The 16,937-nt window shown below is 40.2% G+C and overlaps 1 protein-coding gene across 5 annotated transcripts in view; it reads right to left on the reverse strand.

The window, feature by feature from the left end:
- The window catches only part of ehbp1 (EH domain binding protein 1), a 153,354-nt gene extending 143,279 nt beyond the window's left edge, over positions 1 to 10,075 (reverse strand). For 3 of the 5 annotated variants that reach the window (XM_038736977.1, XM_038736976.1, XM_038736975.1), the window contains exons 1-2: positions 9,656 to 10,074; positions 8,603 to 9,056 (exon numbers count right to left, since the gene is read on the reverse strand). In XM_038736977.1, coding sequence (XP_038592905.1) covers positions 8,603 to 8,706 — 104 coding nt within the window. In that variant the 5' untranslated portion in view covers positions 8,707 to 9,056; positions 9,656 to 10,074. Of the gene's footprint in view, positions 1 to 8,602; positions 9,057 to 9,655 lie in introns of all 5 variants that reach the window. The other 2 variants (XM_038736974.1, XM_038736979.1) reach the window with 1 other exon arrangement.
- Between the last annotated feature and the right edge of the window lie 6,862 nt (positions 10,076 to 16,937).

Consider the following 16,937-nt stretch of genomic DNA (forward strand, 5'->3'; position numbering starts at 1 on the left):
CAGTTATTTTGCCTGATGTCACAAACAAACTGAATGGAAAAAATTATTTACAACAGGAGAGGTGCTTTGAAGTTTTCAGTACTGGTCACGGTTGCTGGCTTTCTTCATTATGTTTTCATTTCTTTTCCTTCGTTTTATCACTGAGCCAGCAGCATCTAACCTTAAGTCTGCATCTTGTGACTGGGAGCATCTACAGAAGGAATTGTGATGTGACCATTAGCCTACAGTAACTGGGGTATAGATTGGTCTGCAGAAAGATTATACTACTGTTCTACCGAAGAGGGTTTAATAAATTACCACCACAACTACAAATTCCAAAGGCACAATAAAGCCAGGGAAATTATTATTATTAAATATAGGACAGTGGTTCTCTATATGACGTAAAGGACCCATAAACTGACAAAGGCTATGTTCAGACTGCAAGCTAAAGTGACCCAAACCCAATTTCTCTGCTCGTATGTGACTCAGATGTGATCTTTTTATGTCTGTGTGAAGTGGCCAAGTCACATGGAATCTGATCTTTTCTAGTTCGGATTTGTTTTCTATCATTAACTTAGCTTTCCTTATTAGCTAGGCTCCTTACATGCTTGCTAATAACTAAGCTGGGTCTCCGACATTGACAGCGTTGTGTCGGACAGATTCGTGCAGCTATGTTCATCAGGGCGAAAGAGAGCAACAGGTGAGCGAGAGAGCGAAAGGGACGAGCAAGAGGATGTGCTGCAGGAGTGTGCTACAGCGCTTTGAAATCAAGCTAAATAGGCCTAGTAAAAAAATAAATAAATCCAAAATCAGTATTTGGCAGTCAGCGTTGATATTGTGGCGGGGCGCCACAAATACATGAACGTAGGGGAAACACTGTCTGTGGCTCTGTTTACTTCTGTACCACAGCATGCTATGTGTGACGTCGTGTTAGTCTTTTGCGCATGCAGTTCACACTTGAGTCTGATATGGGGCACATTTAAACAACAATGTGAACGGTCAAACAAAAAGAAAAAAAAAACAGATCTGGGGAAAAATAATAGGAATAGAGCATTAAGGCCTGCAGTCTGAACGTAGCCAAAAATTAGACCACGGACCACCATTTGATAATATTTTGTTCCAGGGTACACCATCTTTTGCTTTTACATGTTTTATTACAAAAAAGGTGTATAAAACCCATGACCAAAATAGTCAAATGCTATCATTATGTGTGGAATTGTAGAGAAAATAAATTATTTCCTTTTTTGCTGGGGACCCCCTCAAGGACCCCTGGTTCCACTTCGAGAACCACTGATATAAGAGTAGAGAAGAAACCATTTATACTAATGGAGAAGGAAACAACATTTTTACCCAATAGCTGCAGGAGGTTGACCATCCTACATGCTACATGCAGGGTTTCCATAATGTAACTCCAGTACGCTCATGGAGTTTTTCTTTCCACCCGGACACACGTACAGTACGCATTTATCAGCCTGTAGATGCTGCAGCACCGCTCTGCAGGCTGATAAATGATGAGCAGTCTCCAAGGCCATGTGTTTCTATGCCTGACAGCAGCAGAGACAGACACACCAGCAGAGTTTTCATCACATTTAACACCCCATTGACTGCTTCCCAACCCTGCAATGTTTCTTGGTGTGTGTCTGTATGTGGGAGGAGGGTGTGTAAATGCCTGTTTGTGTCCATAATTGCAGCACAGAACAACTACACTTGGGTGGATTCCACTGCAAAGCTGTTAAAGTGACATTATAAAGAAAGAAAGCAAGAACTGAGGGGAGGCAGCGAGGAAAGAGATCAAGCAACAAAAGAAAAGAGGGAGATGGAGAAGAGATAAAGGGGGTACAGAGAAAGACAGAAGAAAATGGGAGGAGGAGCATTAATGACAGTGCAAGAGCTGCCCCAGATGCAGTAGTGGGTTTGGTGCAAGAAAACAATTACAAAATCACAGGAGGAGGAGATGAAGAGCTGCAAGCTGTACTGAGAGGACAAAACAATCGGCAGAGTCAAATCAACAGCAAATGCTATAATTAAAGAAGCGATAACCAAGCACACAAATTAGAACAACTCAAGTATCAACTATGAAAACATTTGTTTGTATTCGCTGCAGTGTTGGCATTTTACTGGCACCAGTGTCCAAAAACATTCAAACAAAGACAACATGAGCAAGCATATTAAGACAAATCGGTGACCAACGAATAAAATCTGACTGACTATTCTGAAACACTTCGAGAAACCAAAAAAGAAAAGAATTAAATTATTAAACCCATTTTATCAAAAACTTAAAAGACAATAACTCAAAACTGTGTGGTTTCATCCAGAATTTCTGCAGAAACGACAGCACCATCACCTCGCAGTGAAAGCATCTCCGGTGTCAAAGTTATACTCAGGAATGTGTCACAGCCTTCGAATTTGAATAGAAGAGCCACGTCAGACAAGTTGGCAGGAAGATCCTCTGGCAGAGACACGATGAACGCTTGCCATAATGCACACATGTTCTACAGAAGATTGCATGTCACAGCGTGACACACGCTGGTCACTTTCACTGAAGATAATGATAGTGAGCCATTACTCAAATGACAGAGAGACGCATGGACTGTGGTTTACAGCATTGACATTAATTTACACACTTTTGACATTTAGCAAAAGCAGTGATAATAAAATGAGTGAGTAAGAATAAAATCCAGGTTTTGCCCAAGGACACCATGATGGGATCATACAGGTTAATGCACAACTACCGGTAGTTGTGGGAACATTACCCTTGAAGGGTTTACCATTCAAGGTAAAGCAGTTTACTGATTTGTTGCAGTCCACACTGTGCCTGGTGCCCTTTATTGCAAGTGAATGAACAAACAATGCAAACATAATAAGTTTATTACAACTGCACAGCTCTGAAATCACCTCAGTTTCAGTAGCTAGACATTTATATTTGGGGCTATAGCTAGCAAATCCATTTCCAGTATAAGCGAAAAAATAAAAGCATGGTTAATTTGGATGAACGAACAACTTTGGCTGATAATGTACAACCCATCTATCAAGCGTTGCAGTGGTGCTATGACAAGCCACAGGTTAAATGCTGAAAAATAAATCAATTCTTACGCCGCAGGCATCCCCAGCGGGACCACCAATCACCTCGAAGGAGATGTTTAAATCGGCTTGAGTCTGGCGAGAGTTTCTAAAGCCCTATGAAATGACTGATGTGTGTGTGCGTGCGTGCGTGCATGTATGGCTTCAGGGTCTCTCCACTGTCCTTGATTGATATTAAGACTTCTTCCTCAGAACTCTTGAACCTTCCCTGTATTGTCATGTGGCAGTGAGGAAAGCATTCTTGATTAGCCAAGGTTGTATGTAGGCAGATAGATTTACCACATGTAATCAATCGCGTCTGTGTCGTTTCCAGTGTATAACTCCCTTAGCCACGTGTGTCAACACGTTTGTCAGCGGCAACAACACTCTTGGCTTTTTTTGATGTTGATTTCAAACTATATATAACAGGACAAGTTGGCAAAAAACCCATTCTTGCTCAAAAGCACCAGCCTTGGGAAATACTAACAGAGTGAGTGAGTGTTACATTCATGCTTTAGGTCATATTGAGTTGCATCCTCTTGACAGTAGGGACAGAAAAATGGACCTCACTTACTGCAGTGTATCTGAGGGTTTCAAACAACACCTCTCTTGTCTGCTCAAGCTTATATATTATAGCAAAGCATTGCACAATCATTACCTAACACAGTAATGGACAAGTGCTTCAAAATTATTTGAGAAAGTATTTTAGAAACTAATAAAAACAGCACAGACAAGATAAAGATAACAGAATACAATACTTTCTGATGACAACTTTTTGCACAGGGTATATGATCGAAATGTTGCTCCTCACAACATGGCAATAAAAAAAAAAAAGGTCTATTGTCCCAAAACAACATTTATGACCAAAATGGCATACAGGACCACTGGAAAGTACCAGTCCAGCGGCAGGCGTACAAGACCTTAAATACGTTACAGAAATCACATGACATTAAACCCGTAGTTATTGTTATGAAACAGTCGTAGTTTGGTTAGGTTTAGGCAACAAAACTACTGGGTTAGGTTTAAAAAAAAAATGTTTGGGTTAAATTAAGTACATTTATGTAAGTCACATGACATAAGTACTGTAAATCACCTATGTAACTTTATTCAACTCAAAACTTTGTCAACAATGACTTTCTTTCACATGGAACTCGAAACTCGGGCTCCTAAGAGATGGTTCTGTGTTTGACCCACCCACTCCATTAACTCCTTACGCGGACATTGTCTTCCTTTGCTACCGGCATACAGCCACTAAAGTATAAACTAAGTAAATATGGGTCATAATAATCTGCTGTATAATCGACCCAAACAGATTGCTTTTCTGGTGAGAATGGGCTGTTTAAGGGCTTATTGAAACATTCTGCCTGAAAATCAGAATTGGATGCTTGATATAACCTAGTACATGACATAGCTTCCAGACAACAATGTACATGAAAATGTATAAAAGTAAATGTGTTAAACATGCAAAAAGTCCAGATATGGTCCTTGGACAGCGTTATAAAAGATGCAAGAGAGAATGAGAGGAACAATGAATTGTCCATGTCCTTGGTAGCAGCAGCAGGAGTGAGATATTAAACAACTGAAACAGGTGGACTTTGCACTGCTCAATCACACCACTATGTATGTATAATATTTGCTTAAGCCTTTATAAATAAAATGACATGTTTCCATGAACCTGGTCAGCCATTATGAGTGGGAAAAAAATAATGCTGTTTTTTAGGCTAGTCTATGTTGTCTTGTTTCGAAATATCCTACATAAATATTAAATTTTACAACTTGTACCTGTGACTATTCCATACTATGACTCAATACTTTGTTATAACATGTCCTTTAAGTCATTTGTTGTAGTCTGACACTGAACTTTCCTCTCGTTAGTTGATTGTTAAATGTTTGGTTAGATAATGATAGCTTTCCCAATGACAATTATAGAGTCAGTCAGCCAGTCACCTTCACAGCAAGCCAGGTAAATGTAAATGCTCTGTATTTGTATAGCGCCTTTCTAGTCTTTTCGACCATTCAAAGCGCTTTTACACTACATCTGCATTCACCATTCACAATTCGGGGTGTCAAAGACACGCAGGATTGAGCCAGGGATTGAAGCGCCGACCTTCCGATTAACGGCCAACCCGCTCTACCTCCTGAGCCACAGCCGCCCAGGTGGCATAAGCACAGCAGTCATCCAGTGATGAACTCACTAAGCTACTCAAACACTGAGGTAGCTAGACAGTGATGTTCTAACAAGATTAACAGAATTACAGATTAGCAAATATCAGAGAAACACGTTATGCAAGTGTAAGCACCAAAATGAGGCACAAACATCAGAAAGTAACATTTAATTATATATATATATAAACACTAACATTATATCTGTCAGTTTATCCACTTCTACAGAGGTCAAACTAATAGTTTAAAGCTTGCTTCTTATCATGTGCCAAGGAGGTTTGATATCCAGCCCTGACCCGAGTGATCATAATTACCTGCTACAGATGAAAGGCAACAGAAAATACTGTTCATTTTTCATCAAAGATGTTAAATATCAAGTTTCAAAGGGGGCAGTGCTGCAACACCGTGCGAGTGGTGCTTCATTTCACTAGCACACAAACACTGAACTCATTAATCATTTAATGGTTGGTCTGAATTGATTCTGGAGTCTGAAATGGGCGTGTGAGTGGAATACCAACTCCCGTCTGCTCCACAGAGGAGTCGACTTCAGCAACTGGGTCAACAGATAAAGACCAAAAATCACTTTACGAAGTATGACAGGAAACTCCGACAATCCTTTCCTTCAATCTCAAGGAGGAAAATAATACTGTTGAGCAAACTGCCCAAAGATCTTTAGCTTGTAGAATATGAAAATGTAGAGGCGGAAAAATAAGCTGAAACTTCTCTGAAGTGGTGAAAATCTGCTAATAGTCAGAAAACAGCCTCTCACAGACTGACACAAGTCAATGAGCTCATTTAGCTGAACAGCCGCCTAGTGCAAAGGCTACTGGCAATATAAAAAGAAAAATACAAGCAAGAGTAGGCAACATGTGCTCAATGACGGACCAACAGTACCCAATGGCTGACTGATGGGGTGTCAGGACTCTTACATTTCATCTTCCATCCGCAGGGGATATTCCCAGATGCTCCTATTATGTGACGTTTGTACAACATATTGTGCATTATGTGGGGGTTGCACAAAGAACCATATCTATTATTATGTCATCTGGCAGATCAATGCTCTGTTTTGTGTTGGTGTTCACCTTTGACAACTCCATGCAATAAAAAGGGTCCTTTATAGAGTGAGGCTTTGTCCAGAGAAAGACGGAGGGGTCACATTTACTGAGACCATCACTGAGGATTCAAGCATCAATTTTATTCTGGCTGGATGAGAATGCTTACACGAGTTCATCCCACATGGACGTGATACGGTTGGCAAGTGAATGATAATGCTGTGTTCACACAAATATAGGTGATACAAAGCAGTAGGCAGTCTGGCCTCTCATAAATCTGTAGCTAGGTAGGTATGTTGCATTGAGCCCCTAATAAACAAACACTACTTCGACAGTTGTGTTCTCTCGTAGCCGAACTTCTTGAACTTCAGCTATTTCTGTCACTTTTCATGTGAACAACCAAGTCCAACACTGAACGTCCTTCAGGAGAGACTCTGAAAATGTGCAACTTTTCCCACGTATTTAAACAATATCACATAAGAATCACACACACAGCAGAACAGAACCTTTAACTTCTCACCTATCGATTATTTGAAGTCTCCAATAGTATCTTGACTTTAGAGATTATTCTACTGAGCCTTTGAGTGTCAGCCAAGTGTGCAAAATGCTTTTACATTTAAAAAAAATGTACATTCAAAGCGCCCACATCTTTATGTATGGTCACACATACATCAGAACACTAAAACAAAATAAGTGATCTTCCTGTTATTGATTCCAGAAATGAAAGGGCTGTGGGTTTTGAAAAATCACTTCTGAAGGCTTCAGATCCATTTGAGCTCTGGGGACTGTTTCCAGTCAGTGTAGATGGAAAGTTTCCACTGCAACAATAACATACCGTACTGATGAAGTCCACGGAAGGCAGAAACCGTGCGCCAACGCTTTCTCGCACACTTTGAGCCAGGCATGCACACGTACACACAAACATTCACTCAAAGACAAGCAGAGACCCTGAAACAACTCTATCAGACACACATAGAACGTAAAGGCAGATGCAAGAAGAGTCACACACAGGCTAGTAGCTCACAAATGACAACATGAAATGGTCATGATCTAACTCTAACATGATGACAGACTTTGTACATGAAGTAGTCTACAGCCAAGTAGTATTTGAAAAAAAATCTGAGTACTTTGTAAACCATTTCATGCCTTTATAACTGTTATCACAACATCAACTATTGATAAGAACTAAATAATGTAACAACAAATGGCTATGTATACATATTTCTTCTATTGAATAACAAAAGATTTGTGCTCAGATTGCAAAACAAAGCGTACTACTGACTGTGTGCTGAGCCCACCCACCCTTTGCTCTGGGAAGAGATGTACATTTTTCTCATTCCATTCTCCAACACGTTAGCATCTGTCCCAGGTCTAAGCTCTGTGAGGCTGGGGTAGTCACGCCTATGGCAAGCCGCTTGAGAACCCATGTCTGCAGGCAATATATTTGCTTTACAAGCCCCCGCTTTTCACTCATTACAGGGCACATACCTGCAGGCTCAAGTGTAGTAGCAGTATATCCACCTCTCTTTCCACTTTATCTTCACCTCTGAACCCCCCCCCCCATAGCTTCTCCACCTCCTTGAAGTGTATATCATTTATTCTTTACTGCAGGAAAAGCTACACTAAAGCAATAATATATATATTTAAAATCTAACAACAGGTACGTTATCATTGTTATTATATGTCAGTGTGTGAACATTTGCCGTCATTATTTCTAACATAGCGGTCACATCTTATTGGAAGTGGAAGGAATGGGATGACATTAAAGTCTGGGCTATTGTTTAAAAAAAAAAACTGTGGCAAGCAGGAGAAAGACTAAGAAAATTGTGCTGACAAGAGTGACTTAACAGTCAGCAGGTTATATTTTCAATATACTGTGAATGATTATGCAACTAAGCATTATATAGTTTCAAAATTCTCTGATAGTTTTCATCTTCAAGTTAGGTCAGAGGTCCAATCAAATTCCCAACAGCATCCCTACAGCTGGTAGGTGTTTAATGGTTTGCTCAAGGACATTTCAGGAGAGCGTGGGCTGCCGGGACCCAGCCCTTCAGGTTGAAGGGAAATCTCTCTGCCCCCCACCCTCTTTACTCAAGACTCAAACCAAACAAATTCAACATTGGCGCACAAGGGGGAAAAAAAATAGCAATTTCATTTCACAAGGCAGCCGACCCCTCCCAGCATGCAGACATGCCTGCACACCAAGGAGACTGAGTGTGTTTGTGTGTCTGTGTGTGAATTATGGCCACCAGGAACGAGCTCTGCATTCCAGCACAGACAGAGACACACAATTTAAATGGGGCTTAAATGACAGCACTGTGGTCAGCTGTTATTCCCAAAAAACTCACCATTTCTTAGTGCATTCCACCATCAGTTCCTGATAGGAAGCCACGAACTGAAATTTGGACGCATGCTTCCCCACACGCTGCAGTCTCTTCCAAACCGAGGCCATGTTTCTTCGGAACGGGTAGTTTCTGTGTACCTATCCCGCCCTGGACCTCCTTCTTTGGGCTTCCCTCGCACGAATTCACGCAAATGTTTATAAGTATCGGAGCATATCCAGCCCGCTTGGATACATAGTTAATATTTTACCGGAATCACATTGGAAGACAAAAAAGTCGTGGCTGCTAGTCTTCAAAAACCGCTTGTTAAATCCAAATGTAAGGAACCTCTGCAGCAGTGGTGGAGGTCTGATCTGAAGGCGCGCATGGTGTTGTGAAAAAAATTACTCCATAATTTCGAAAGGCATGATGAGTAACGTTAATCCGCTGTGAATAAACACATTTCCATCTGGTGATTTTCCTGCAAAACAAAGAAAAAAGGACACAGTCAGTAGAGCAAACCGGCATTCCGGAGTAGCCTCGTTGATTTCTAATGTTAAACGCCAAGTAACGTTAACTCCACTAAACATTAAAGGTCCCAGATACAGGGATGCGTTGTCCTCACCATCAGCTGTAGCAATGTGAAAACAATCCGGTTTATGTAAATCGCCAACACAACACTTTGTAAATGTGTAAGAATGTGTTGAGGACTCCAGGACCAGCACTTCTGCTGCCAGCACGGCGTTACGGGGGGGCTATGTACTGGTGTGGCAAGCTAACTTGGGATGGTTGACAATTAATAAAATGTGAATTTATATGTATTGAAACAGCGGCAGAGAAGCAGTGACATTACATTAAAACAAATGGCGTTAACCTTCCAGGCTACAACAACTGCGCCCAGAGACACCACCCGAAACTAAGACTTGCATAAACATTTTGTAAACATGGAACATTTGATGGAAAGACTCTAAATCCAGGGAATAGTCTGAGCCGTTGCGCTCCGCTAACCGGTAAGATTCAGCTGCTAGGCTATCGACTTAACATGTGAAACTAGGTTAACTGTGCCTGTATGACACTCACCTTACTGTAATATCCAACGCATTATCCGTTTAGCGGCCTTGTCAGCAATCTTAAGAGATGGCGAACTGTCTACAACAAACTAGCAGCCGAGTGAGCGTAGCCCGCTTGCGAGCTAATTATCGCCGTCTTTGCAGCAACGACCAGGCATTTACAGCAGCTAGCTACCCTGCTAGCGAGGAGCGACCGCGGCTAGCCATCACAACACGGCACGAGCGGAAACCGTTGCTTTTGCCTCTTGACACATTTGCTCCACAGGTAAGCGCAAACTCCGGGACTCAGGAGTCACTGAGAAACGACATTTAAATCCAGCTTGTCCTCAAAGTAAGTTAAATAAAAGTATTCCCAACCCCAGGCAGGTATTCCCACTACAAAGTAATCTCAATTGTTACTGATAGTTTGACCGCTCTGCTCCTCTGGAGTGCGTAAAGTTAGCCGACATGTAAAAAAGATTCCCGATCGGGTTTTTTTTTATTTATTTTATTAAATCCTTTCCGAATAGCGGCACTAAATTAGCTAATAAATATGTAAACACGTGTAATATTTTACCATTAATTTATTGTAGCTCTAATTACACTTATTTATTTTATTCTTATTATTTATTCTGATTCGAAACGTGTTCATCTGTCCTTTCTGTAATGCGACGATTGGTTTTATTTTGAAGGGTAATCGTTGCACTTCCTGATTTAATCTGGCTTTCTTGACGCAGCTTCGCCTCTTCATCATTTCGCCTGATGCCGCCTGGATGACTGAAGGCTGAAAAAACGCCCCCGGGCATCAGCCATTGGTGGGATTCTTGTACTGATTTCTGGGTGGTTGTTGTTGTTATCACACTGGTCAAATCCAACATTCACCAGAGACATTTAATCCTTGGATTTGAGTGTAGATCAAATAGCCTATACTTCCCGGTATTACTTGGATTGATTGCTGCTGTTACAAAGACTCCACATTCACCAGCCAACTGTACAGGGTCTATTGATTGAAACATCTATATCTAGCACACAAACCGTAAAACTTCAATATATAACCCATGCTTTTATTTGCTTCAGTCGCTGAAGTCCCCGTACCTATATAATGGACAGGTCTTTTATTCCTTTCACACAAAACCCTTGCTCAGCGAAGATGGGAAACAGGCTATTAAGAACCATTCTGAATACAGTATTACTTGTATAAAAGTTAGGCTTTATTCATCTCTCTTGTTTACCATATCTTTAAGTCTGAAATGTTTCCGTAAAACTAACTGAATGAATGACCTGTGGAGAATCTAACAGATTGTCCGATGTGTTGCATGTCCAATATATAGGTATAGGTCTCGCTCTAACTGAGGTCTGACACTTTCATGGCTGAGCTCCATTCACTGTAATGCAAAAACAGTCGTTTTCTAGCTTTTTTTGGCTGAGATATGGTCAACAGTACAGTGCAGTACAGTATTTACTGTAAAAGCCCAGCCAAATTCAAATCAGATCATCAGAGAGATCATGCAGAATATAAAATGACACAGTGCCAGTATTTCTATTCAGCACTTTTAATAGGTGTAAACGTTCATATAGAGCCATATGCTTATATAATCATAAAAGTGTTTAGGTAAGGGAAGACTTAATTAATCAACAGCAGCCTAACAAGCAAACTCTTTTCAAAGATTTAGGATGAAAACAATACATATAGTTCATCCAGGACACTATAGTATCAAAGCTCATCCCGTGGGTTAGTGCTAATGAGGATGAGACTTCCATTTTCTCATCCTGTCACATTAATAAGTGAGTGTTAACCTTGCAGCCCTGCATGCCTGGGGGTCTTTTTCACATGTCCAGAGGAAATAAAACACCTACCATCCATCAGAAATCAATACCCTCCTCTACACACTCACACACACACCTTTCACACTCCCTTATTGTAACCACAGGCTTGTAAATGCATAGCAGGGGAAGAAGCAGGAAGGAGGCGAGCACTGCAGAGGGAAAGACAATATGAGGCAGATTAATTTAATCTAAAAAAGATATGGCCGTAATAACAGGAAATTGATGTCTTATCCATTTATATGTTGCCTCGGGGTATATACTGCAAGAGAGATGGTGGATAAATGTTTTCTCTTATTTTTATATATTTATATATACTGTAAAAACCAAGTCAAATTCAAATAATCAGAATATAATTCAGTGCCAGTGTTTCTTGAGCACTTTTGATAGTTGAACCATATCTGCTCTTTTAGTAAACCCACAATTTTCAGCTCAAAATAACTGCCCCTCACTGAACAGTGAAAAATAAGCTTTGTGGTTTGGATTTTTTCTGAATTTGGGTCGGCTTAAAAATCACAGGATAGGATTTGAATTTATTTATTTATTTTTAGCTCTGATGTCAAATAAAAAATACTTAAATTAAATAACGCAACAAGTATTTCCACAGAAATTACTGGTCACCTTTAGACATTTCTTTACAAAACAGTAACATTTCTGATTATATTACTTTATTATTTATATATTATATATATATATAATATTATAATAATTGGGAAAATATGCACCTCCAAATCAGGTTGCAGAATAATGTCTTGCTAAAATGTGTCATAGATAAATTATAGATTGGGGATTCTGAGAGCGAACTCTTCATGTCTGTCTTACACACAAAGCAGTATTTCAGATCAGCTTTCATTCAGATGCGTATTTGTTAACTGAGAACATTTCAGGGTTTAGAGTCAGAGCTGATTTGACAGCAGGGGGCCTGCTGATCCTGCTGCTCTGTATTGCCTGTTTAAATTATACTCTGACAGATTACAGGGAGCCCCCCTCCATGCATCAAGGAATGCTTTGATGTGACAAATGACCCGGTGCTAAATGACACTATGTGCGTCTGCCCGCATGTCAGCAAAGGCCTCAATTCATACATAACACAGGGCGAGGATGGCCTGCCGAAGTGTTTCTGTGTGAAAGAAAGAGTGTATTATAAAAAGAAAGTGACAAAGTGACAAAGGTCAAGTGGAGTCCTGTAAGCGTAACCCTCCCAACTCCAAACACCTCCTTCCTTTTTTGTCCCTACATGAGAACAGAGAAGTGATAATTTGCATCCCCTGTTGCTAAATGATCATTTTTGTTTTCCATTTTTATGCTTCTTTAAAGGCTTAATTATGGGGGGAAAACAGAGAAGGCAGATACTCATAATCCCATAATCACTATAACAACTTTAATGCTACACAAGGGAATCGTTTCATGTTCAAATTAATTCTTCTCAGCCTAAAAAGCAAAGTAGGGCTGCAACAGAGAAGAGCGCCATCCCACCAACTGAGATTTGCGCTGTTTGGCCAAAATATATTACTGTCAATTCTCCATTCAGACAAAATCAAACGAGACTGTCAACAGTGAGTGAACGCTGTCCAGAGAACCCCTGGAACACAAATAATGATTACCTGATTTATTGGAGATAAAAACAGGTTATCTCTGCTGCTTGTCAGGACAAATTTTGACTCTTTATTTGTGTTTGCCTTGCAAGTTTTGTCTGGTTACACAAATTCTCTCATTACTCCCTAAAGGTCCCAATTCATTTGATGAGAGCCAATGCTCCTGCTAATAAACCTATCAACACAAAATGTTTTTTACTTCCCAAATACTACAAAGCACACTGCAGCTTTGCCTTTGAAGGCCTATTGCACAGATGGAATTTATCAGTAGTAACACAGTGGTTCTTAGTGTGGGCTTTATATCGATTGTGATATTGTCTTCAACTCACTGCGTAAGGAGAGCTGGAGTTTCACACCTTCGTGCTTGACTTTTTCTCTCTCTTTTTCCCTCTGTGGCGAGCCAACAAAAGCACATCCTCCAGGATCTAAGCCAGCTCTTCAAGCGCATAGACTCTGGCGTTTAGTGTTAGACCACTTGAAAAGACCTGTTAACAAAACAGAGTCCTTTAGATATAAGCCAAGTGAGTCTGAACCACTTCAGTGGAGCACAGATAGCCAAATCTATCTCCACTGACGTTGTGGGACGAACACAAAAAGCCATTTACTCTCAGTTCTCTTTAATCAGTGTAGCAAACCAAATAAATACTTGGAAGTCTGGTGATATCCTCTTTTTTTACTTACTATCAACAAATCCCATGAAAAGACCAAACCTGAAAAATAATTATCTGTGTGACCAAACCCTGATATATCTTATTCCTCTGTGCCATATGGCTTCATTGTTGTCCATAAACAATTACATCCACATTAGTGGTCCACACTGGGTGACATATTCGTCATATCATATTTTCTTCCTTCCACAGATTCCTATTTGTGCTTGTCTCCCTGTGGAAATGTGAGTGCCATGCTTGCGGTGCCAGATAAGCATCTTCTGCTTTGATCCGTACCATCCTGACTCATGGCAGAGTGTTTGGTGGTATCTGTTGCTCGCTTCTCAGTTACAGGAAGCCTCTGTGTTTCAGAGTGTATGAGTGGATTTACAGATGGATAAAGGGTGTGGTAATTTCCTCTTGGTGCGCCACCAACAAAGCACCAACTGGGTTAAATATGGATTTGATTAATATGTCCAAATTTCAGTATAGAAATTTTGTCACAGCAGCTATTTCTTCAACTCCTCCATCACCTGGTTGACCTTTTATGATCTGTTGCCCATCCATATTTTTTGATTTAAAGTTGATTCCAGTAGAGAGATTGGTCAATTATTTGATTAGTCGATTGATAGAAAATCTAGAAAACTATTTTGAAAATTGCTGAAAGCTGGGGTAGACAACGATGGAGAACTGGCAAGAGACAGCTAGATTTAGAAAATATCCAACCACCCCTCCCTTCAGGCCTCCCTCCTAATCCACTTCCCCAAAACACATGTTCATGTGCAGAGAGTGAAGGGGCAGGGTGCGTAAAGGTAGGCAGGTAGGTGGGCCTCATTACAGATATCGGATTTTTGATTTATTGATTGCTGTCAGGAGAATTTCAACAAATATAACAAAATAAAGCTTCTGAAATAAATTGTGTATCCTAGCTTTAATGGTTTAAGAACATTTCCAGCAAAAATTCCAAATATTTGATAGTTTCAGGTTCTCAAATATAAGTTTTTAATGTAAGACCAAGAATACTTTCTTAGTTTGGGCAATCATTAGTTGCAGACCTAAATCCAGTTAAGGACTGCTAAAATAATATGCATTGTTGGTATTGAAAAGGAAAAAAACTAACACTAGCATTGAAAATAGGTTAGCAATGTACTCTGAATTTCGGTGTCCATTTTGGTCTTTGGTGGTTCTGGTATACATAGACAAACAGTAAAGACATTTTTAGGAGAGCCAAAATATCAATGATAAACATCAGAGATTTTGGTGTCAGTCTCTCAGATTCAAAGAGCTAAGGTTTTTTTTTCTGCAGGAGCAATTTCAAATACACTCATAAATGTTAAATCACACAAAGATCCATCAAAGACAAGGCAGAGAGATGAATTTCTTCATCAATGACAGACCAGAATGCAATGTAGCCACAAGACATTTGAGTAAGGGACACAGGTGCAATCATAAAAATATGCCAATACGCCCACCGTTTACTGAAAGTAACAAGCTCACACCTGCTCTACAGGGGCTGCCAAAAATGCATTCTGGGAAACAAAGGTAATTTCTCAACTCAAGTAGAGTTAGCAAGTCAGGTGGAGAAAAAAAGAGTACAACAAAATATAAATTATTACAAACCACTTCATCACTAATTAACTCAATGAATAGAACATCTGAAATGAATATTTAACAGTTTAAAAGTGTATCAGAGGAACGTAGGTGAAGAATGTCTATTAAAATGTTTAGACAATGCTTCTACTACAGCCTATGGACACATTACACTCGGTCACAAAAGTCTCTGTGGTAATGTCACACCACTGCAGTTAAAGCACCTTGATCTGCTATATCACTCTGACATTAGAATTAAATTAATCTGTTTTTCCTCTCCAGAGGAATGGCTTTTCAGGGAGAGCAAATTACCCATTTACACTCATCTGGGCAGCTATCAGATCCACGTCTGTGTGAAATTAAACCCACATTCAACCAGGGAGAGCCTGGACTGTGCACAAACTGCGCAATGATCCCTAGTTTGAAGAATCACTTTTCCTCAGGAGAAACATGGTGCAGATTACCTATGGCCTGCTAGCTGCTGATAGTGGAAGTCAATACATCACATTCCCATTTTATGCTGACTGTGAGAGCAGTGCAGATATGCAGTGTCCAGTATTGCTTCACAATGATTACAAAATAAATGTTTACTCAAGCTGTCATGGTTTGAAATCCCATCATCTGCTGAGTGCAGTGGATCTGAATTTTTTGAATGACCTGCGGTGAAGAGTTCAAGGTGCTTATTTTTCTCCTAAACTACAACTGACAAAAATCCATTAAGGGTCGACACATTTTGCGCAGTGAGTCTTTAAAAAGTTTAAAGCATATGACAGTCATGCATTTGTTTTCATTTAAATGAATCAGGATATTCAACGCAGAGGCACAAAGTAAGAAACAGGATCAATTTGTCGATTCAAACAGGGTGAAATATGTTTTATCTAGCTTGAAAATATACATTTAAGCTGTATATTGAGATCATTTGAATTGCCATGTTCATATTGTTCTCAATTTTCAAGATAAAGAATTATAAACCAGCCACAGATGGAGGCATCCATATTTTCCTCTGGGAATGATGGAAGAGAAGGAGAAATGGCTAAAATATAAATGCAAATGTGTGGATGCACAGCAGTATGATGGAGGAAAAAACATGCATGGCCTGTTAACCTCCCCTGGTTCAAAAAGAAGAAAGAGACAGAAAGGGAACAAGCCAGAGAGATGTCACAAGATCAGCACACTGCTGCGAGATCGTTAGCGAACAAGCGTCAGCCAGTATCAGTTCACTGAATGAACAGTGACAGTCCAGCAGACAAGTCACTCTCCAGTTACTCTCCCCAGAGCTCTCTACTTCCATTCAAACAACTTGAACAAAGGCTAAATTAGTCCCTGGATGGGTGTCTTGGGGATTTATGGGAACCCAGTCAGGCGGTTTGAGTGCAGAATGACTTCCCTGTGAGCTCCACCACCACCAACATAGATTAAACACCTCCTCCCGCCTTTTTATATAGCTTGTTAATTAGCAGCAGGGTGGCTGGATGAAGTCATTAAGGGGTTCAGTGCGGTAAGTAATTCATCAACACCACAGGGCTTCTTTAATATGCTAAAATCAATACAGCCGTTGCTTCTTTTTGGTGTTCCTTATTTTGCTTCTTGTTGAACAGGAGCTGATCTGCTCCAGTATTTGAGGCACATGTTCAGGATCCAGGACTGTGCTGTTTGG

This window comes from Micropterus salmoides, unplaced genomic scaffold (assembly GCF_014851395.1).
Source record: "Micropterus salmoides isolate LMB-PRFRI ecotype aquatic unplaced genomic scaffold, ASM1485139v1 Ms_hic_scaffold_22, whole genome shotgun sequence".
NCBI classification, from domain to species: Eukaryota; Metazoa; Chordata; class Actinopteri; order Centrarchiformes; family Centrarchidae; genus Micropterus; species Micropterus salmoides.